The 23,065-nt window shown below is 33.4% G+C and overlaps 1 protein-coding gene across 1 annotated transcript in view; it reads left to right on the top strand.

Moving 5' to 3' along the window:
• Positions 1-22,850, top strand: part of LOC111691730 (protein ALP1-like) — a 39,516-nt gene extending 16,666 nt beyond the window's left edge. The window contains exon 3 of the mRNA XM_023454989.1: positions 22,746-22,850. Within this exon, the coding sequence (XP_023310757.1) occupies positions 22,746-22,850 (105 nt within the window). The remainder of the gene's footprint in view (positions 1-22,745) is intronic.
• Positions 22,851-23,065: the final 215 nt, after the last annotated feature.

Consider the following 23,065-nt stretch of genomic DNA (forward strand, 5'->3'; position numbering starts at 1 on the left):
TCGGCAGTCATTTTGGGTTTAATTCTTTTTAACGCTGACAGAATTTCGGTTTCAATGAAGTCGCGCATATTTATTTAATTATAAATGTTATTGGTTACACAAATTATTGCTTTAGTTGTTAGTAATTATTTGGTAATGCGATTTTATTCTGAATTTTTCTATTAAGTCTATACCCCAGAAGAAACAATTCGATCGGTTCTAGTGCGTGATAGATTTAGTTTCTAACAGAATATTACTTTCAATGATTTAGTTTAAATTTACTTTTTGAAACTCCTTTATATAATAATAATAATAGTATACCATCCCACCCCCCACAATTAATATATTTTCTGCCACCCACAATAGATTAAACAGTGCGCTTAGTTAACATTCCCAACACGTAGAAGACAAACATGCAAATCAGAAGCGTCCGTCAGCCCCGTCCACCGCAGGCTCAAAAGTAATGCCCTTGGCATTAGCGGCGATTACGCGGGTGTAAATTTGATAAACCCGGGCGCTAAACGCGTTATCTGGACGATTTTTCTCCGTCCGAGGTTAACTGTGTCCGGGAATGATTTAGTTATCCAGAGTCGGTGGGACATCCGCGCCGCTGTTTCTTCATTGATTTATTATGAACCCAGAACCACCGCAGACACAAATCAAACCCCCAGATTTATGTGCCCAATAACGTATATCTTCATTACGTGAGGGAGTAAGCGCTCGCCGTCGTCGCTGCTCCTTGGTATTTTATTACCTGACCAACATGCTGATGAGCGACCTGGACGGTCCCCTGTTTGCGCTGCTAATGCTCCTGCGAGTGAATCCAATAATAGTTTCAATGCAATTACGAATTGGTTAAGAGTAGAAATTGAAACCCCATTTCGTCAGAGGAAATACCGCAATATTTGTGCAAATGTCGCTATACAAAATACGTTTTTAGTAAAAACTGTAATACTATTTCATAATGGTGAACTTTTATGACAACAAGGACGAACTAATCGCCCTATGCACGTGCGGAAGACGAAGTGGGAAGGTGATACAAGATTATATTCCATGTAAGGATTAAGTAGCTATTTAGGATATCGGTGCACAGATCGCGATGTAAAATAATAATAAAATGTAAATTTATGCTGCCAAAATATACGTATAAACTCCAGTTCATGAGTAAGCACACTGGACCGATCGAAACTACTCATTGAGAGGGAAAAAAAAGAAAATTGTTACCTGGACTTTTATAAGTGGAAATGGTAAAGGAGCTTATAATAAACGAAAAAATAAATAAATAAATAAATGCGTGAGCAGGAGTGGCGGAGGGTTAATTTGGGACGTTGAAAAGTTGTGAAAAATTGTATCATTGGAATTTCTGGCGAAAGTTGACGTCAAACAAAAAAGTATTCAATACAAGAGATATAGATCATGCAAAAATCTACAACTTTTGTAGAGGTTATTTTTCAAGATAATCTCAAAATATCCGAGAAAAATTCGAAAAACCGTTTTTTTTTCTTATTTTTGTTTTTTATTTCTCATTTCCCCGAAAATAATTTAATTTTGATGAAACTTGGTGAAAGTATACCTTTCTGTGTCTTAAATAACCGCAATTCTTTTAGATAAAAAAATCAAGAAATTTCCGAGACATTCATTTTTCCGATCTGAAATACTTTTTTTTCAAAGAAAATTTCTTCTTAGAAAAATCATCGTACAGAGTTCTGCCGGTGATAATTTTTTTCGTTTTGACATATACTCCTTGGTGAAATAAAAAAGTTTGTAATCATAGTTCAAAAAAATGCTCAAAAATAAAAAAAATAAAAAATAACTTGCAACAATGACTTTTTCATTAATTGTTAACAATTTCTTTAAATTTAAAAAAATCAAATATTGATTACACCATTCAATTGTACAGAAACAATAAAAAAACTAACTCATTGTTTGACGGAAAACTTTATTTTTGTACAGTATTGCTATAAACATAAGTCGAATAGTGAAGCTACTTATGCAACCAAAAACAACAAGTAAATATAGGTGGGGTAAAAAGCAATCTAGAAACCGTTACCTATGTGGTTCCACAGGGAACGGTCTTGGGTCCTCTATTATTCACAATCTACATAAATGATTTACTTACCCTTAACGTAAATGGTTCCATTCTGAGTTTTGCCGATGATACTGCTGTGTGGTATGAATCAGAATCGGTCGGGCCTAAAAATAAAAGCAGAAAAAGATTTCAGAAATATAAAAACTTGGTTTGAGCAAAATAAACTTACCTTAAATGTAGAAAAAAACAAATTTCTTCCATGTACTTCCTATGCGGCACGTTTACCTCATATGGGTCCACTAATTATTGATCAGAGTACAAAAATGCCTGAAGAAGAGTCTATAAAATATCTTGGTATAATTATAGACAGACATGCACGGTGGAACCTACAAACATAAATATTGTCAAAAAAATCTGAGGATTATTACCTCGATTTAAATATTTGAGACTTTTTGGATACGTACAACTTAAAAATACTCTATTATGACTTAGTACAATCTCAGTTGAATTACGGTATAATTGGTTGGGGTGGGGTGTCTGATAGCCACCTCCAAAATTTAAATATAATTCAAAAATGGATAATTAAATTAATGTATATAGTCCAGTTGGTAGATGTTCGGCGTGTGTCAAACCTTGATAACCCGGAAATAACTACATAGGTCTACTTTAAATGATGAGTACAATAACAGGCTAATTTGCTGACAAAGTATTTTATCAGGAAAGAAAGTTATTAACAATTTAATCGTGAACAAAATTTTTTTTAGTAGTTTTCTTTAAATAACTCAGCGGGATGACTTTGTACGAAAAAATGGACATGACATGACATTGTTAGGACAAGATTTTGTTCGTAATAAAAATAGCTACAAAATGGCGGTGGTCCGATTGCGAAATTTGTAATAACAAAGCCGTGAGATTGAAAAAACGGTATAAAACTTCAATTTTTTAAAGTTGCTGTAAAAATGTCAGTTATAAACAAAAAGTGATAAAACTTTCGAAAACTATAGTTCAATATATATATATGTACAATAATGACGCTAAAGCCGAAAGTCAGGAGAGCAAAACTTTTTGTTCTATAAGGCTTTATACATCCATCGGCATCTGAAACTCGAAACTGCCAAATTTGTTTGAAGTTTTGCTGACAAATGAAATTTGGCACTTACTGTAAATATGCAGAAACCAAAAGCAACTTGCAAAATTCCATTATCTTCATATTTGGTAAGGTTTTATACGTCACCGTTTTTTTTTAATTTTTGGAAAAATATATATGTACCTATATTTATAAAATATTCCATCATGGTAGATTAACCAGCACAATTACCTACAATTAAAAAAAAATAATAATTTTCATCGTTTAGATCCTAAGCTACTTAACATTTTGCGCCTGTTAGCCGTAGTCGTACATTATTCAACATATCAACATAAAGCAAAATCGTACGTGTGGGGTAAACCTTTAACTTTTCATTTTCGAGCGCGAGCTCCGCTCTTCGGCGCTTGTATGCAACAGTAAATTTAAACAATTGTTCACTTAAAGTTAAAGGTTTACCCCACACGTACGTTTTTGTTTTATGTTGATATGTTGAATAATGTACGAGTATGGCTAACAGGCGCAAAATCTTAAGTAGCTTAGGATCTAAACGATGAAAATATTTTTGTTTTTAAATTGTAGGTAATTGTGCTGGCTAATCTACCGTAATGGAATATTTTATAAATATACATAAATATACGTCCAAAAATTAAAAAAACGGTATAACGTATAAAACTAAGGTCACGTATAAATCCTTACCAAAACTGCAAAAATGAAGATACTTGAATTTTGCAAATTGCTTTTGGTTTCTGCATATTTACACTATGTGTGTACCAAATTTCAAGTGTCAGCAAAGCTTCGAACAAATTTGGCAAAGTTTCGAGTTTCAGATGCCGATGAATGTATAACACCTTATAGAACAAAAAGTTTTGCTCTCCTGATTTTCGGCTTTAGCGTCATTATTGTATATATATTGAACTATAGTTTTCGAAAGTTTTATCACTTTTTGTTTATAATTGACATTTTTACAGCAACTTAAAAAAATTGGCGTTTTATACCGTTTTTTCAATCTCACGGCTTTGTTATTGCAAATTTCGTAATCGGACCACCGCCATTTTGTAGCTATTTTTATTACGAACAAAATCATGTCCTAAGCATTTTTTCGTACAAAGTCATCCCGCTGAGTTATTTAAAGAAAACTACTAAAAAAAATTTTTTTCACGATTAAATTGTTAATAACTTTTTTTCCTGATAAAATACTTTGTCAGCAAATCAGCCTGTAATTATACTCATAATTAAAAATAGACCTGTGTAGTTATTTCCGAGTTATCAAGAAAATGTCACCAACAGTAACTTTTCGGCCTCTGCCGACTGGAGTAATAAACAAACCATTACCTACCCTAGCGAACAATTATTTAGAGAAAGCCGCTTAATGGATGTCCGTCAATTATTCTGTTTTAATATTTTAATAAAAAACTATAATTCCGCAATCGATAAATCACCCATATAGCACTAGAAACAGAGGCAATTATGTTAATCCAAGGTCTATAAAAACAATAGGACAAAGAAATTTAAACTATCTGGCTTCTAGATATTTTAATATCTTCTATAATATTTTACCAAATAATCTTAAAAATATAAATGCATAAAGTAAAGCTGTGGATTCATGAAAGAGGCAGATAAATATTTCATAACATAATAAGTCAAAAAAATTGAGTCATGGAAAATTTCGGCAAAAGAGTGCTTATGTGCTAGCAAAGTCGTGGAGAATATTTATCCGATATTCTATTCCACTGTATACTTTATAAATCCATAAAAAGTTTACAGTTTTTTATTAAAAACCTGTATTTTCTATGAAACTTACTTCTTACGGGAATTTTGGGACATCCTTTATTTACTATATTTTGGCCCCTCAAAAAATGATCACAGTAGGCCTTGATTGACAAGTAAGTAAGCTTTAAAGAAGATAAGGTTAAAATCGATTAAAAAATACAACTTCTATTAGTATGTTGAGATTTGAAATGGGTCCCTCTGTATATTTTATTCATCCATTTAATAATTGTATCCAACTAATGAGAGAGAAAAAATCAGAAGTATGAAAACTTATTATCTTAAATTTATTAAACGGCTGTAATCGCACCATCACATTAAATGTAAATTCTTCATCCAATAACAAGGGGTGCAAAAATAACTACCTAAATCCACGTCCAGGATTATCGAATTCAGGAAAATGTATCCAGATTATCGAGTACACATTAACGCGGGATATACACGACAGGATGACAGTCGAAGCGAAATATTTGGAATGGAAATCATGTAACGGATTTGATTACGTTCGTTAAATTTTGTCACAAACATTATCTTTAATGACGCTAGCAAGCAGGGCTTCAAGCTCGAGGATTATTCGATGGCGCTCGCTTTGGGCAGACAGAAAGTCGATGCCTCCGCAAATTAAAGCTGGCATGTTTGTACCAGTATATAGTTCGAGTAAAATTGGAAACTATCAGTCATTTCTACTTTTTAGTGTGTTAAAATAAACCCTTTTTAACAGAGAGATTTTTTGAAAACTTATTTTGGTGAAATTGAAATGAAATGATATTTTGTATGATTCGACGAATAGTAATTGTAGTATATAAAGGTTTGAAATATTTTCAAATTAAAAATATATGGTATTATTTAAAGTTTGTTGCTTGTAAATATAAAAATTAATATTTTTTAAACAAAAATCTTAATAATTGCATTATTTAAAGCCTGCCCTTAGATGTTCATCAAAACAATTTGCCATTTCTTGTTTGCAATTGAAGTTTTATAAGATACTGTTATGATCAGAAAAAATTGTTTAGTTTATCGTGACATGTTTGTAATATACGGTGTGTCCCGTTTTTTTCAGGTTAGCACGGCTGTGGACTTTCTGCAACCTATTTTTTTTAATTAGCACCCTGGAGGTCATATTTTACTAACCATTTTATTGATGTGACAAAAGCCTCGCCAATTACAATTTTTTGAAAAGGTCGTTTTTCCAGAAAGTGGTATTATGCCTTTTTTACCAAAAAGATAGTATTAGCAGGCTATTCAACACCCATCAAAATACCCATATACCAAATTTGATCGACAAACGTCTATGGAGTGTTTTTATATTATGGGGTGCTATACTTCGAGAAATCAGACAACTAAAAACTATAATAAACAAGTCAAAGATTGCCATGACAGTAAAAACAAGTACCTATCCTACAAAGAAGAAATACAGACACACTTTTAATTGCGATCACAATAAAAATAATAATTAACGTACAAAAAATGAAATGAATTAAATAAATACTAAATTGTTGTAGCCGCAATTAAAACTATTAAATTTATAGTGTCTGCATTTTTTCTTTGTCCGATTGGTACTTGTTTTCATTTTCGTGGCAATCTTTGACCTGCTTATTACAGTTTTAGTTTTCTGATTTTTCGAAGTTTGACACCCCATAAAAAACACTCAATATACATTATTGTCGTTCAAATTTGCCATAAGGGTATTTTGATAGATGTTGAATAGCCTGGTAATATTATATTTTTTGATAAAAAAATGCCGAATACCACTTTATGGAAAAACGACCCCTTTAAAAAATCCTAGTAGGCCAGACATTTGTCACATCAATAAAATGATTAGTAGAATATAACCTCCTTTCAGGGTACTAATTGTAAAAAAATTGCTTGCGGAAACTCGACATCCTTCTCACATTGCCGGGACACAGTGTAGATTGATTTGTAACCAAATAGGTTCCTTGTGAATTGGAGGACAAGTGTAACTTAACCACAGTTGGCTGAGACGTATTGAGTACTGTATAAGCGTTTTAAGAGACAGATTGAAATAATGTTGTTCCAACTTGTCTTGTTGTTGGTGATAAAAAAATACACACAGTCTATGTTCTAATGTCTCTGCAACCGAACTTTTTTTGAAATTATTACAAAACGGTACACATGTAGGACAATAATGAACTTGTTAATTTGTTGTTACTTTACAGTGAATGCCTGCAAAATGCTGCAGAAACATCACATCATTATGAAAAACGTTTTGCCATGAGATTCTATCCCGTTTGTATCGTATTATCTTCGTTGAAATTCATATTCAGAACTATTTTAAAAATATGACATGTAAAAAGTTCCTTGCAATATTTTACACCAGTAGCATTTTTTCTTATTTTGACAATCATTCTGTACATTTTTAATTTTGAATTTTCTTTCACAGCATGAAACATTTTGTGTTTGAAATAACAACAATTTAGGACGCTTTTCTAGCTTATATTTTATGAGAATTAGACTGATTATTGTATTGATTACTGGTTGTCACAGCTTTACAATTAATTATAGTGAGTAATGAAAATATTGACGCTTCGAAGAAAAGTGACGTGCAACTTTATTTATTCTGTTCTGTTAGAATATCATCTTAAGAAAATAACCTCTATATCTTTACAAATTACGACGTATTTGCACACATAAAGAGATAATAATTTTATAAAAATATAATCTAACTTACTCCGACATCAATATTGGTCCACTTACTTTAGGGACGCATCTATTTTGTTGGTTCTACTAGGAGTATCTCCTTCTTGCTTTTGATAGTAACTACGATGATTTAACAGAAATACATGTAGTCATTGATTTAATCAAATATTTAGTACTATTTAAAGTATTATGGAATTTAATGTACTGCATCTTCTAAAGGAATATAGGATTACAATCCTCAGTTATCCTAAATTACTACAAAAAATATATTTAAAAAATTAGTATAAAACTTGGAACTCTAAAGAGCAAAAGAAATCGTATTGTAAATGTAATAGCTTCTGGATTATTGACCTTCACCCGCTCAATTCTGTTGACACTTTCATTTTAATATAAAATTCACTTTATTTAGGTTCTGTTTGCAGCCTGTCTGATTATGTTGCGGTTGGAATTTTTCCTGCGATCTCTGGCTCACAGTGAATTAAATAGACACGCCCTCTAGCGCTTCCTGTTTTGATGTAATGTCTGCTTAGAGTGGCAGGCTTCTTTGTACTCCCATCACGGTCGAAAGTAGGCTAAAGTCAGTGGCCAAACGTCAGTAAGTTTCATATTTCACATGCCCCAGGCACTTTTTCACGTCTCCGATTTCAGAGGAAATTCTGATATGTACGTGGCGTCTGAAAAAATATATATAAACTGCTATAACGTCTATCTTAGTCAGATTTTACGCACCGTCTAATCAATATTTCAGAAAAATAAAAGTTATTTGCTAAATATTACATACATAGAGAATAAAAACTGTATACAAGTATATTATTGAGAAATCATTAGAAATATTTTGTGAAATGATTCTGCTTCGGTAAGAAATAATTGTAGTATATTTTTATTTCTGAATATTAAGTAGGCGTTGTTAAGAAAAATGCATGTGCCATTTTTGTAGAACATACCAAAAACATTCAGAAATATATGCTGTTTAGAATTAGTGTTTAGGTCCCACATTTTCCGCGCAATTTAATTACCTAATTAACAAATCAAAAAATACTAAAGTAATTTGATTACCTTCAAATAGTACATAATCATAAATTTTAATTGAAAATATCTTTTCCCAATAAAATTCGTATGCTTAACACGATTTATCGTATTAGCTTTATTATTTCTTGTCGTGCACATGAGTAGATAGTTTTGTTAGATAAAGTTCACGTGTAGACCTAATTAATAAATAGTAAGTATTTTTATTTATTTTTATTTTGACAAGCTGTCATTTCGTTACGGATAAAAATAATGAGGTGTAATTGATGAGACCTTTAGAAAGAGGTATGGCAAGACCCCTATCCCCTATTCAAATTTGGGGGGTTGTTCTCTCCCCACCTAGGAGGTTAAAGCTACGGGATGAAGAAAACTGAAAAATAGTTCCCCCTCAAATCAAAAGTCGACGTATCCCAGCGTTTTCCCAGATTTTTATTTTAAACCAAAAAAATCGGGGTGGAAAGTTTCCATTGGCCCACCTTGTATATCCCATGAATTCATACTGGTGGGATATATGTGTCCCAGTCAATATTTCAGTAAAATAGACACCTAAAATTATTTCGTCCCAATTAATTACTTCAAATGCTGATCTAATTGTAATGAACCCGTTTTATTTTTATTTTATTATGTCCAGAATTTGGAAATATTTCTTTTTATTTCAGATTATTTTACCCCGGCGGCGAAAATTATTGATTTTTATATACAGTGCGTCCCAGAAGTAACGCAAAAAATTCATATTTTATTTTGTGTTGAGTTTTCATAAAAACGCTAAAACACGTCAATTAGTAAATTAGAATTGTCGTTTTGTCACGTTGCTTAAATCTTTTTTGCGCTATGTTTCATAAACCTATGACGTCATCGACATTTTTTTAAATAGCACCACCTAATTTTTTAAGCATAAATGGATAGCTCTTTTGAAGGGAAATGCCTCGATATAGGGTTTGGCTTACTTTAGTTTGACAGGAGCGAAAAAAAAGCCAACGATTGGAATGAACATGGTTTGAATTAATAACAAAAATAGGTATCACAAACTTATGCGCGGACAGTGCTATAGCAAAAAATCTGTTTTGTTTGATTGTTGGCACATGTTTTTATGTAGATTGGGTAGGTACACCCGATGACAGTGGCTATGTAGGCATTGTTCTGAAGACGACAGCGAATGCAATAGTGCCTCATATCATTGTCACAGTTACAAATACCATAACTTTACATTACGATGGTGTTGTATTTAAATGAGAAACAAAGAACTGAAATCCTAATTATGGTTGAATACGGAGATATAGGATCCGTAGTTATGATGAAATATGTCAATTATTCAATGCCAAGTATCCAGAACAACCAATACCTCCGTGTACAGTATGCAGATTAGTACCCAAATTTGAAGACGCTGGCCATGTTACAAATGTGTCTAGATCTAGAAGGCCAACGACAGTGACAGAAAATGATAGGCAAAATGTTATGTTTAGCTGTCACTGAAAATCCACACATTGCCATTCGTCGTATCGCCGCAAACGCCAACATATCAGTACATAAAAACGTACCTACAATCAACCAAAACACAAAACATCCCCAAATTTCCATTTTATACTGTGGCACTGTTCTCGCATTAGTTTATGATACCTACTTTTGTTGTTATTTTAAACCATGTCCATTCCAGTCATTGGCTTTTTTTTCCGCTCCTGTCAAAGTAAAGTAGGCCAAACCCTATATCGACGTATTTCCCTTCAAAAGGACTATCCATTTATGCTTAAAAAATTAGGTGGTGCTATTTAAAAAAAATGTCGATGACGTCATAGGTTTATGAAACATAGCGCAAAAAAGGTTTAAGCAACGTGACAAAACGACAATTCAAATTTACTAATTGACGTGTTTTAGCGTTTTTGTGAAAACTCAACACAAAACTTCTGGGACGCACTGTATATATATCAAATATCCGCTCGCGGGTCCGACCGGCCGTTACCCCACTCTGGCAAGTCGTTAGTCACGTGGAAGTCCCACCACAACTTGTGTCAATCCGGTGGGGATTTGGGCAAAAGCCCTCGACATTCCCCGAAACCGGCAGATCCTACCCAGAACTCGAATCCGACTAGAAGTTCCTAGCCAGAACTCAATTCCGATCGGACGTCCACCGCCAGAACTCGACACCATCCAGAACCCAGTAAGAATTATCTTCCTTTATTATTATCCGTTCCAACGGAGTACAAGTCCGAAAAGATTTGTACGCTTTAAGTGTGGAATTACTGTGGGCCCCTGAAGAATATTCTTGGTAACCCGCACACAAATTCCACCGTCCTTCTCAACCCGCACGATAGAGCAATCGTTGGATTCGGCGTGTATACCCAATCTTGACGAAGCTTTCGTGGTTACTACAGCATTGCCCGGTGTCCCGCACCAGGAGGTACGCTGGGTAATAGGGGATATGTGAACTTACACCTAGAGGTTCGGCGTGTATACCCAATCAAGGGGTCGTTGGATATAGTATACGTACCTTTCTCCCTGCTCGGCGTGTAAACCCATCAGACCGGGAAGCATTATATACGGAGAGTCCGACAACATCGGTCACCTGGACGTATAAAACTTAGAGGCCAGTACGAATTGTAAGGCGAAATACTTCGGATCCCGTTTTACCATCTTAACGCCACCCGATTTTTCCGCCTTATACCGCCTGGGCTTTCTTCACTGGTTATTGCTACCGCTTACCGCTTACTAATTCTGCATTTACTTGCTAGGCCATATTACCGATATTTGACCACCGACCTGAGTTTAAATAATTCCGAAATATTTCCGCATAATGTTGATTTATTTCAGAATCAGCAAGGACCGACAAAAACATCTACAAATAGTTCATTCTCTAACAGACCGTTTAAAATCACCTTTCTTTTTACTTACTTTTACTCTACTATTGTAAAGTAATAAATATTTCGTTTTTGATTCCGTTCATAAATATTTATCTCTTTTCTAAAGGTGATAAATAAAAATTGTAGAAACCAAGAATTATAACTTTTAGTTTTGTCTCTAACACCGATTTTGTATATAATTATTGTTTAATAAACTTGTAAATAGTTCCAGTCATTTAGTAGTGGGTAGAAATAAATATTGACACGATTTGTATTTGTATAAAGTATTAATATTTTTCCTCGCGAATAAATCCAGTAAAAATTGATAGGTGTATTTCTTTCAACGCCGAGGTAAATTGATAACATTCCGAACCAGCAAAAACACTAATACCGTTTTGTAGGACTCCCGTTTAATTTTATATTTAAAATAAAACTACACTGAGAAAACTACTCTCTGATGTTTTCTCCTAAAAGAAATACAATTGACCCCTGGAATTTATTTTCTTCACTGTAGCTACCTGTGCACTTTACTCTAAACCAAGGGTAAGGGTTACGTGGAGTTTCCCCCACGTAAAATATAGGGAAACTGGCGCCCGAGACTAACGGAATATATCAATTATTAACTAATTTTGCCGTTTAGAGTCCAGTCCGAGGAATAAAAGACCTTTCCAAAAATTAAGTTACAAGGGGTGCACACACCATAGTTAAAAGTAATAAAATATTAATACCGACCGACCCATAGAGAGAGAACCGAGGAAAAGTGCGTCACATAATCTTATTAAACTTATTTTAAGAAAAAAACACTAGGGGCCAGCTCTAGAGTGTAAGGATGGTGAGGGAGAACAATAATCTGATTTTTGGCATATTGTCATGGTGCAAGAATCATGAGGTCTCTCGCCACAACCCTGGACTCTTTTTATGGATTTTTTCACGTAACTTTGAGGCAAGATTTCAAAATGTCCATTAAAGTCGAAAAAAAAAACAGTAAGTATCACTTTGACATTAGATCGAGACTGACCTGCTTTCTTGGGGCGTGGAGATCCTTTGCCAATCCATTGTCATGATTGTCGTTGCCGTAAACCAAGCTTCCGTCTCCCGTTATGATCCTTTGAATAAATGTTTCACCGTCTTTCGATAGTTCATGGAGTTGCCGACAAACATCCACACGATTTTCATTCTGTTGTTCGGTCATCAAATGAGGAACAAATTTTGATGCGACTCGACGCATTTTCAATTTTTCAATCATGATTTCATGGTATGACCCAATTGAGAGGCTAACCTCTTCTGCAATTTCTTTGAGAGACAATCGGCGACTAGCATGCACCAGATCTTTGACTTTCTAAATATGGGACTCGAAATTTTAAATCGTGAAAACAATTCGTAACATTGTGTACGACCCAGAGCATCATTTCCATAAGGTTTTTTCAAAAGCTAAAACGCTTCTGTGAAGGTTTTCCTCAGTTTCGATTTTACGTTGCATAGCTGTTCCAGAAAGTCGCACATTGAAAAAATGGGCATTAACACTTAAATACGTTTCACTCAAATAACAATATCACGAAAACTACATGCGATATCAACAATCCAAAAACATGTGGTTACAGGTCACAGAGGAGGTTATGCGCAAAGCAATGCTGCCAACCGCATATAACTAAACATCTTCATTGGCGGATAATTCAAAAAGGTCGGATATTTTCTTAACATACCTCGTACAATATCATTTCCCAAGACGTATAGTTTTAACTTAAAAATTTGTTTGTTGTCCGTTGGCCTTCTTAAAACTACGTTTTTGTATATTTGAACAGAAGCCGAATTTATAGCGAGAACGACTTCTTTTCATAAAATAAAAAAAAATCCTCCTCAATTCCATCCGTGGATACTACTGTATATTGCTATTAGAACCGTATGAGGAATCCGTCAAAGTGACACAACTCCGGTTGTTTAATTTATTCTATCAATGTTTGCGATAAACTGCTACTAGAATGGGCGAGAAAATCAGGGAAAACAGAATAACAGATAAACTGCTACAAAAAAAGATCTGGAAATCACAACAAAACTTCAGGATGTAATAACTTATCGATTGGCTGTTGCATTTTGTCGGACAAGTCCTTATTTCCGTTATTACGCCTAGCATGGGTCAGATCTCTGGTGACTAGCTATTGGGCGGCGGCCAAACAAAGCCCGGTCAGGCCAAACAGGTAAACGATGTATTTTTTATTTTCCGGGACAAATGGTCATCAGGGCCATTGAGATAGCTGCGTTGGGGGCTTATCAGTATGCGAGCCGCCGTAAACTGAACGCGTGAGCCACATATCAACCGGAGGCCGCAACCGACGGAGGAGTCTTTAACTGGATTACATTCAAAAGACCCATCTTTTTCTACGGCCGCCGAACATCAGTATATACTTGCGTGGAATATTTAAGAATAAGTGTATTAGTGATTTTTTAAGGTTGGGGATATTTTACCAAGAGTGCTTTAGTGCCTGATGACTGGATTCCATGTCTGAAATACTATTACCCGATTTGACTTCGAGTTAAATTATTTTTTATTCCTATTTGGTTTGATTACTACTTGACTTGACCTCATATTATTTTTCGAACTATAGAAAAATGTTAAAAAGAATGATTTCAATTTGTAACTTAACACTTTTACATTCTGAATTGGCAAGGAACATCACATCACGTAAGGACAGCTCCAGAACGCACCGACGAGTTATTTTGAAACTTATAATTGTATAAGGGCTCCATTATATCTGTTCAAGCTAGACATTTGTTCGTAGATATTGCTATGAAATGTTACTTAAAAAATCAAAAGTTTACCCTACTGTCAGGTGTCCCTTAATGGTTCAACCTTGGCTCGTTACTATTTTCTTTGTGTTAACGATCTCCACAATTGTATTACTTGCAACAAGTTTGTTTTTGCTGACGATTTGAAAATATATTGATATGTAATAGCTTACTTACATGATTCCATGTTTCTTCAGAATGAGTTAAACCAGGTTTCACAGTGGTGCATCTCTAATAACTTAAACTTAAATATTTCGAAATGTAAGGTAATATACACGCGGAGAGTAAAATCAATTCTTCTTTATTACAACGTAGATACCGAAGCTTTGTTACGTATCAACGCGACTAAATACCATAAATTAAGTTTCTCTGAACACATTCAACAAGGTCGTACTTTTGAAGACAACGAAGTTCTAGCAAAATTTTTCTTTACTTTCGTTCGATCCAAACTTGAATATTGCTCACTTATTTGGTATCCGTCTTACAATCATCATATTAAATTACTTGAATCGGTTCAAAAAATATTTTTAATGTTACTGGCATTTCGTATTGATTGCATATATGCCAGCAGAGGATATGATTACAACGAATTAATAACTCATTTTAATTTTAATTATTTTAAGTTTAAAAGGAATTTTTACAGCTTAAAGTTTTCACATTCGCTTCTGAGTAATAATATCGACTGTCCCCATATCTTAAACTCCTTACACTTTTTAGCAAACAAATTAGCCTGTCGTATTCCGCGAAATTTGTATTGTCCTATTGCTAATACGCTTATTGCTATATTGCTAATAATATGTTTTATTGAAGTCTCCCATGTATACAGTGTGTTAGTAAATAAGTGCGACAAATTTCAGGGGGTGATTCTACATGAGAAAATAATGGCAGTTTGCTTATAAACGTATGTCCGCAAATTATTCGCTTTCCGATATACGGGGTGTCAAAGTTTTTCTTAAAAACTGACGATTTGATTTATTGCTCTGAAACCGGTTGAGATGTGCAAATGAAATTTGGTGGGTTTTAAGAGGTAGTTATTGCGCATTTTTTGACACGCAATTAAGAATTTTATGTTCATCATTGGCGCGCGTACGGGTAATAATCGCAATTTTTTTAAAGAAAAAAATGGTACGTCACTGAGATATTACAAATTAAAAATCATTTTTGAATTCCTCGTTCAATTTGTGACAAAAAATATCTCTTGCCTTTTCCTCGTATTGAGCGCGGTTTTGATGCAAAAAAATAAAACATCTTAACGCGTATTTTTTATTTCTTTAATACATTACCTAGTAGGCTACTGTCAACATTTGTCTGTTAAATACGAATATTTTTAAGAAATGTCAAATTAGCGTTTCGTCATTATTAATTTATTAAGCTTTTAGTTTGCTATAACATTAGTGTTAATAAGTAATTAATTTTTCTTTTATCGAAAAGATTGGAAAATATTTACAAATGCGGAATTGTCTGACATGCATTTTGCCTATGGTCGAAGTAATGGAAATGGTCGGCAAGCTCGACGATTGTATGCTGCGTTGTATCCAGGACGTAGGGTACCCCATCACACAACATTTGCTCGTGTTCATCAACGTTTGCGCGAAAATGGTTCATTTAAGAAACAAACGGTTGACTGTGGGCGCCCTCGAGGAGTACGAACTGTACAGGCTGGTCCATTTTCGATGGGAATTCAGGGTATTTCAGAAACTACTAAAGATATGATAAATCTGACACCTCGTTCTCGAGCTCGATTTTCATGGCAAACTCGACTGTCAGATCAGAAATTTGCTATCTTCAATTGTTTCTGAGTTACAGGGCGTTTCTCGTTATTGTGACACTTTTTAACATGTCTAAATCTCAACTGTTAAATAAGTTAGAGTTAAAGTAAAAACTGCTCAAGACTAATTCTTTGGCGCAGAATTGAATGCTGATATTAGATTTTTAGTAGATCTTAAGATTTCGGAGTTATGACCCAAAGTTATAATTTTTTAAATGGAAATCATAGCTGGTTATGACCTGAAAAAATTGAGATTTTTTTCAGCTTTTCAGCAATATATCACATGCTATAGTTATTTTTACAAACACAGGAGATACGGGGTGTTTTATATATAAATTATATATTTTTTTCCTTTTTAATATGACCGGCTATGAAAATACAGATAAAACTATAATTCTTTTACAAAACTTTTACAAAAGTCATATCTGTTTTAAAATATGACATTTATTTTAAATGCACAACATATACTCGTGTGATAATATAATACTAACGAAATTTTAGGAGATAAGTAGATAAGAACAAACGGACCGATCAGATGGCCAGCTAGGTTACCTGATTTGAGTCCGTTGGACTTTTTCCTTGGAGGTTTTCTAAAAGACATTATATTTAAAATTCCTTTTAATAATATTTCAAATACCCATACTTACATTTAATGAATGCTACCCGAAGCGTTGCCAGAAGATGCGTGAAATGTGTGACAGTTGAGGGACGGCAATTTAAACATTTAGCTATCAATTTTGAAACTTTTTATTGATCTAAGTACTTACTATTGTTTAATTTACGTTTAATATTGTAACTTCATTTGAAATGGAATAAAAATTTGAAAAGTCTGTATTTTCTTATGTGTAATATATATTTTAAATAAACGTCATATTTTTACAACAGATATGAGTTTTGTAAAAGTAAGAATTATAGTTGTGTATGTATTTTCATAGCCAGCTATATTAAATTGTAAAAAAGCATCGAATTTATATATAAAACACCCCGTATCTTCTGTGTTTGGAAAAATAACTATAGCATGTGGTATATTGCTGAAAAGCAAAAAAAATCTCCATTTTTTAGGGCATAACCAGCTAAGATTTCCATTTAAAAAATTATAACTTTGGGTCATAACTCCGGAATCTTAAGACCTACTAAAAATCTAATACCGGCATTCAATTCTACGCCAAAGAATTAGTCTTGAGCAGTTTTCACTTTAATTCTAACTTATTTAACAGCTGAGATACAGACATGTTCAAAAGTGTCACAATGACGAGAAACGCCCTGTAACTTAAAAACAAATGAAGATAGCAAATTTCTGATTTGACAGTCGAGTTTGCCATGAAAATCGAGCTCGAGAACGTGGTGTCAGATTTATCATATCTTTAGTAGTTTCTGAGATATTCTGAAATCCTATCGAAAATTAACCAGCCTGTACAACTAGAAGAAGCAGTTCTCGAGTTAATTGCGGAGTCACCTGAAACAAGTACTCAAAAAATTGCCAACATATTGAATGTAAGCAACTTCACTGTATTTAAAATTCTTAAAGAACAGCAATTGTATCCGTTTCACATCGAACGTGTGCAAGCTCTACTACCTAGAGACTTTTTTCCGAGCCAATTTTTTTGCCAATGGATTAATCATCAAATCGCTCAAATTCCTAATTTTTTAAATGCCGTCTTGTTTACTGACGAAATAACAATCACTTATGGGCTGAGGAAAACACTCATGGAATCTTTGAAGCTCATTTTCAGCATCAGTTTTCCGTAAATGTATGGCTTGGGGCATAGGAGATGATCATTTAATCGGTCCATATTTCCTCCCACAAAGACTAACAGGCGAATCTTATCTTAATTTCCTACAGGAAGAGTTACCTGTTCTTCTTGAAGAAATTCCTCTACAGCTGAGACAACACCTATGGTACATGCATGATGGTGCACCAGCCCATTTTAGCATTAATGTACGTAATCACTTAGACACAGTATATCCAAATCGTTGGATAGGTAGGGGAGGTACGGAACATTGGCCTGCTCGAGGAATTCAAAAATAATTTTTAATTTGTAATATCTCAGTGGCGTAGCATTATTTTCTTTAAAAAAATTGAGATTATTACCCGTACGCGCGCCAATGATGAACATAAAATTCTTAATTGCGTGTCAAAAAATGCGCAATAACTACCTCTTAGAACTCACCAAATTTCATTTGCACATCTCAACCGGTTTCAGAGCAATAAATTAAATCGTCAGTTTTTAAGAAAAACTTTGACACCCCGTATCTCGGAAAACGAATCATTTGCGGACATACGTTTATAAACAAACTGCCATTATTTTCTCATGTAGAATCACCCCCTGAAATTTGTCGCACTTATTTACTGACACCTGTATAATTACAACAAAATATGTACCTAGGTATATGTGATATCTTTTATTGTTATTTGAAAACTTTGTATTCCACGTTTAAATATGCCAGTGACACTTGAATATAATTGTACTCGTATTAGCTCGTTTCATCAATGTACGAGTATTGTTGTTCTTTTTTTGTTATTCTCTATGTTGGTAATTGGTATGTACTGTTGCGAAAAAAAAATACTTTTACATCACTCAGTCTTTACAATATTTTGACATGACAAATTACATGAAAGTTCAACTGATCTTTATAACTTGGAGTCTAACCAAGACAATGTTAGGTAGAAGTCTTACGTAACACAAGCGGTGGTATGGATCCCGAAGATGTGGTGGGTTAAATGGAGGATGGATTGTCTGCGTTCTCCAGTGATGTGGTTGGTGTAGGAGATGAGCCTCTGCGCAGGGTTGTATGACTTGGCTGGGAACGTCTATAACGAACGTCGTCCACAGACTATGTTGAGTTGTCCGTTAGAGTTGTCTTGAAGAACTGCCCTCGTGTAAAGACAGTCCACTTGGTCAGTGTTGACAATGGAAAAAACACAAGGTGGGATCATTTGACAATAACTATCTTGTTAGTTATGAGGATAAAATGTTTAAAACTGGTTGTGTTGTGATATCCATGGTTACAAAATTTAAAGATCTACAGAATTAGTAATTAAAAATTGACTTTGTTACTCGAAGTTACTGAACTAGTAAAACAATGATTATAATATTTACAATATTTATAATGTGATGAAAATGATTAATATCCAAGGAATTATAATAATAAACAAGAAAAAGATTGATTAATAGGCTATTAACTATTAAAGGCTATTAAAAAATGATAAAACCGCGGAGTGCTACCTTTTAAAGGGATGCGTATTTGAGAACGAAGTAAAAAGGTGGTATTTTCAGTTTTTTGAGTTTTACTCGAAAACATGCATTTTTTCACTATAGTTGTCAATAGAAAAGTTGTAGCAAATTGAATTTCCAATCGAAAAAGACCTTTTGAAGTCAAAAAAATATTTTTAACAAATATATGCCCAAAAAAACGAGTTAAAAAAACCCGAAAAAATGCGTTTTTTTCTTTTTGGTTTTTGGCCCACAACTTTTTTCTGAGGAGTTAGGTATAGACATTGCTTAACAGAAAAAAAAGGTAATGTTTTTTCCTTTACAGAAGTACCTACGACTAATAGAAACCGAGATACATTGGATCAAAGTTGGCTACTTTTTGGATTTTTGGCCAATTTTTGCTCTTTTTTGACGATTTTCGTCTTATAACTTTTTTCTGAGTTAATTTAGATCAATGTAATGCCATATCAATTGAAAGCTGTTTTCAAGACCTTTAAAATGGTGCCTGGTAGAAGTTTGTACAATTAAAATCAACCGAGATATGTCAATTTAACCAACGATACTTTTTCTTATTTTTATAAAATTTTTATTACTTTCGGTATTATTTTGTCTAATAAATTTATTTTTGTGAATGTGAAAGTTAAAATAAGTTTCTAGGTGATTGAATATTATTATTTATTTATTTAAATAAAAATTAATCATATTTATCTTGTAAAATTTCGAATTCTTTTAATTATTTTTGTACTTTTAATTAAAAAATTACAATTACAAAAAAATTTTTCAATTTTGTAAATAAGAATTTTTCAAAATTAAAAAATTTCCTCGATGTATTTTTACTTGAAAATGCTAGTGTTGAGGATATCACTGCCGCATCTGAATGCATTGTAACTATAATGTATAGTTAAAAAATTGACAGCCTAAAAACTTATATAAATTATTTCAAAAGTATTCAACAAGTACAAAATTTACCTTACCTCGATTGCCTTCAACAACTGATGCTCTCAAACATCATGAGTTCAGAGTATATTTTCAGATGCAACAGTGGAATGGTTGCATCTGAATTATATAAATGGGCTAGTTCCCATTTTTAATAATAAATCTCCTGCACCTGAAAAAATTTACTTGAAAAAATAGCCTGTAAATGTATTAAAGAATGTATGGGAATTGAATGCTTATGAGCCTGATTTTTCTGAAGAGGACATTGATGAAAATTATGACGACAAAATTGATATTAATATTGAAAATATGCTGAATGAAACTGAAAATTTATAAGATATATATGATTGACTGTTGTTTAAATAAATAAAAAATAATATCCAATCACCTAGAAACTTATTTTAACTTTCACATTCACAAAAATAAATTTATTAGACAAAATAATACCGAAAGTAATAAAAAATTTATAAAAATAAGAAAAAGTATCGTTGGTTAAATTGACATATTTCGGTTGATTTTAATTGTATATACTTCTACCAGGCACCATTTTAAAGGTCTTGAAACATAAACTCAGAAAAAAGTTATAAGACGAAAATCGTCAAAAAAGGGCAAAAATTGACCAAAAATCCAAAAAGTAGCCAACTTTGATCCAGTGTATCTCGGTTTCTATTAGTCGCAGGTACTTCTATAAAGGCTTATTTTAAAGGAAAAAAACAATAACTTTTTTTTCTGTGAAGCAATGCCTATACCTAACTCCTCTCAGAAAAAAGTTGTGGGCCAAAAACCAAAAAGAAAAAAACCACATTTTTTCGGGTTTTTTTACTCGTTTTTTGGGCATATATTTGTTAAAAATACATTTTTTTATTTCAAAAGGTCTCATATGGATTGGAAATTCAATTTGCTACAACTTTTCAGGTGACAACTATATAGAAAAAATTCATAGTTTTCGAGTAAAACTAAAAAAATTGAAAATACCACCTTTTTACTTCATTCTCAAAAACGCACCCCCTTCAAAAGGAGCACTCCGCGGTTTTATCATATTTTAGGGTCAATTGAACATATCAAATAATAAAATTTCTGTTACGTTGTAGTTCCTATCTAAAGTACATAGTCAATAGCCTATAAGTTTGTAATGTACCATAATTTAGAAAAGCAGTGAATATTGACTGTTGTAGATGAATACAATTTAAAAAGTTAACATTTTTGACCATAAAATTGAAAATCAAAAGGTCAAAATTTATCTAGGTTTAATCGGCAAACAGAATAACCGTAAAGCCTACAAGTTTCATCTACACAAGTAAAACATTTCATAAAACTCTACAACATATTTCTCATCCTAACGTCAGAATACGCTGCAACCACTCCGTAGTGTCCAGGGGGCCAATTATTCAGTTTGTTAACTGCAGTTAGTTCAGGGTTCATTTTATACCTCACCAAATCAGTAAAAAGTTTTTCCGGATTCACACCAAAGTTGGAACAAAAAATAGGCTGGTAAAATATTCTGCACTATACACAAAAAACATACATTGCTTCAGGAATTCAAAATGCCCACCCACGTATATTAACGAAACCTAAATAAATTTTAAGAAAGCTATTAAATAACGAAAGCAGTTAAAATATTCAGCTAGTAAAAACACACTTACTTGCACTTTAACAATTTTTCATCGAGAAAGCATGTACTTCTAACTTTCTCGAATATCATGGATATGAAACCAAAGCGGAAAGGGAAAATAAAAGAAGGTCCATTGAATTGGTACCCGGGTATTTATACTCTCGCATAGATGGCGTTTCGAGTCATAGAACATGTATTCATCGAAATATATAACGTGTTCTCCAGTGTTATACGAGGTGCTTGGAGTACAATGACAGCGGTATTACTATGAGGTTATAGAATTAAGTGAAACTGGGTATAAAATGATTGTTATAAAGGAAATTAATTAAAATGTAACGGAATTAACAATCATTTCATTACAATATTAAAACTAGACATAGGCATTTGTTTATTATATATTATTTTGAATTTTGATATAAGAGGACAGTCAATAAAAGGATACATCTTAAAAACAAATTAATAGTCTTTAAAACTTTAACTTTAAAAAAATGAGATAACACAGCGTTAACATTTATAATGTTATTGCAATGTAAGAAAGCACATTAGTGCTCAATTGATCTTTACATTGTCTCAGTAAGGACAGTGGTTGTCATGAAAGAGACTTACGTAATTATGCAGGTGTATGTGACCAGACCATTGTTGCTGGGTTCAATGTGGGGATTGCTGTAATATACCTCGACCTCCGATGATGATATTGCCTCTGTCAGCTGACGAGTCTAGGCTTGACCGGGAAGGGCTACTACTGACCACCTCCAAAGACTGGGTTGAGTTGAATGATGAGTTGTCCTTGTGTTTGAAGTTCTCCAGTTGGTCGGTGAGTACAATGGAAAAAATTGAGTTAAGCCAGTTGAAGCTAACTAGATGGCATCGTTGTGCTTGTAAAAGTTTAAACTGGAACTAGGAGGTGTCTGACGGATTTCAACTACCACATAAGTTTTTTTTTAATATTTCAACAACTTGGGCAATACAGTTCTGTAAATATATGTAATTCGTCCTTTTGGATACAATGCAAGAGAATCCGTGTGTTGTTGATGTTCCCCACAGTTTTAGGGCAAACTAGACCGTGCCCAGCTAGGGGGTAGCGCAGACGATGCCGCTAGGTCTAAGATGAAGGACGTCTCAAAAAGAGAAAATTTGTTGCTGAAGCTGCTATAATAGTGTAATAAAAGTTGTAAATGTAATAAAGAATAATGGTAAATGCGTAATTTATCAGATCTAACGGCATCGGCCGCCTAGATCCTGATGGCCTACAAACGTCAAAATTTGTGGGCAAGCATCAGTCCTTATTTTGACTTATCTGATAGCGTAGCTTATAAAGTCAATAGTTTAGACTGACTACTGAACTGTATATTTCAAAGAACAAACCAAGG

This window comes from Anoplophora glabripennis, unplaced genomic scaffold, assembly GCF_000390285.2.
Source record: "Anoplophora glabripennis isolate ALB-LARVAE unplaced genomic scaffold, Agla_2.0 scaffold454, whole genome shotgun sequence".
NCBI classification, from domain to species: domain Eukaryota; kingdom Metazoa; phylum Arthropoda; class Insecta; order Coleoptera; family Cerambycidae; genus Anoplophora; species Anoplophora glabripennis.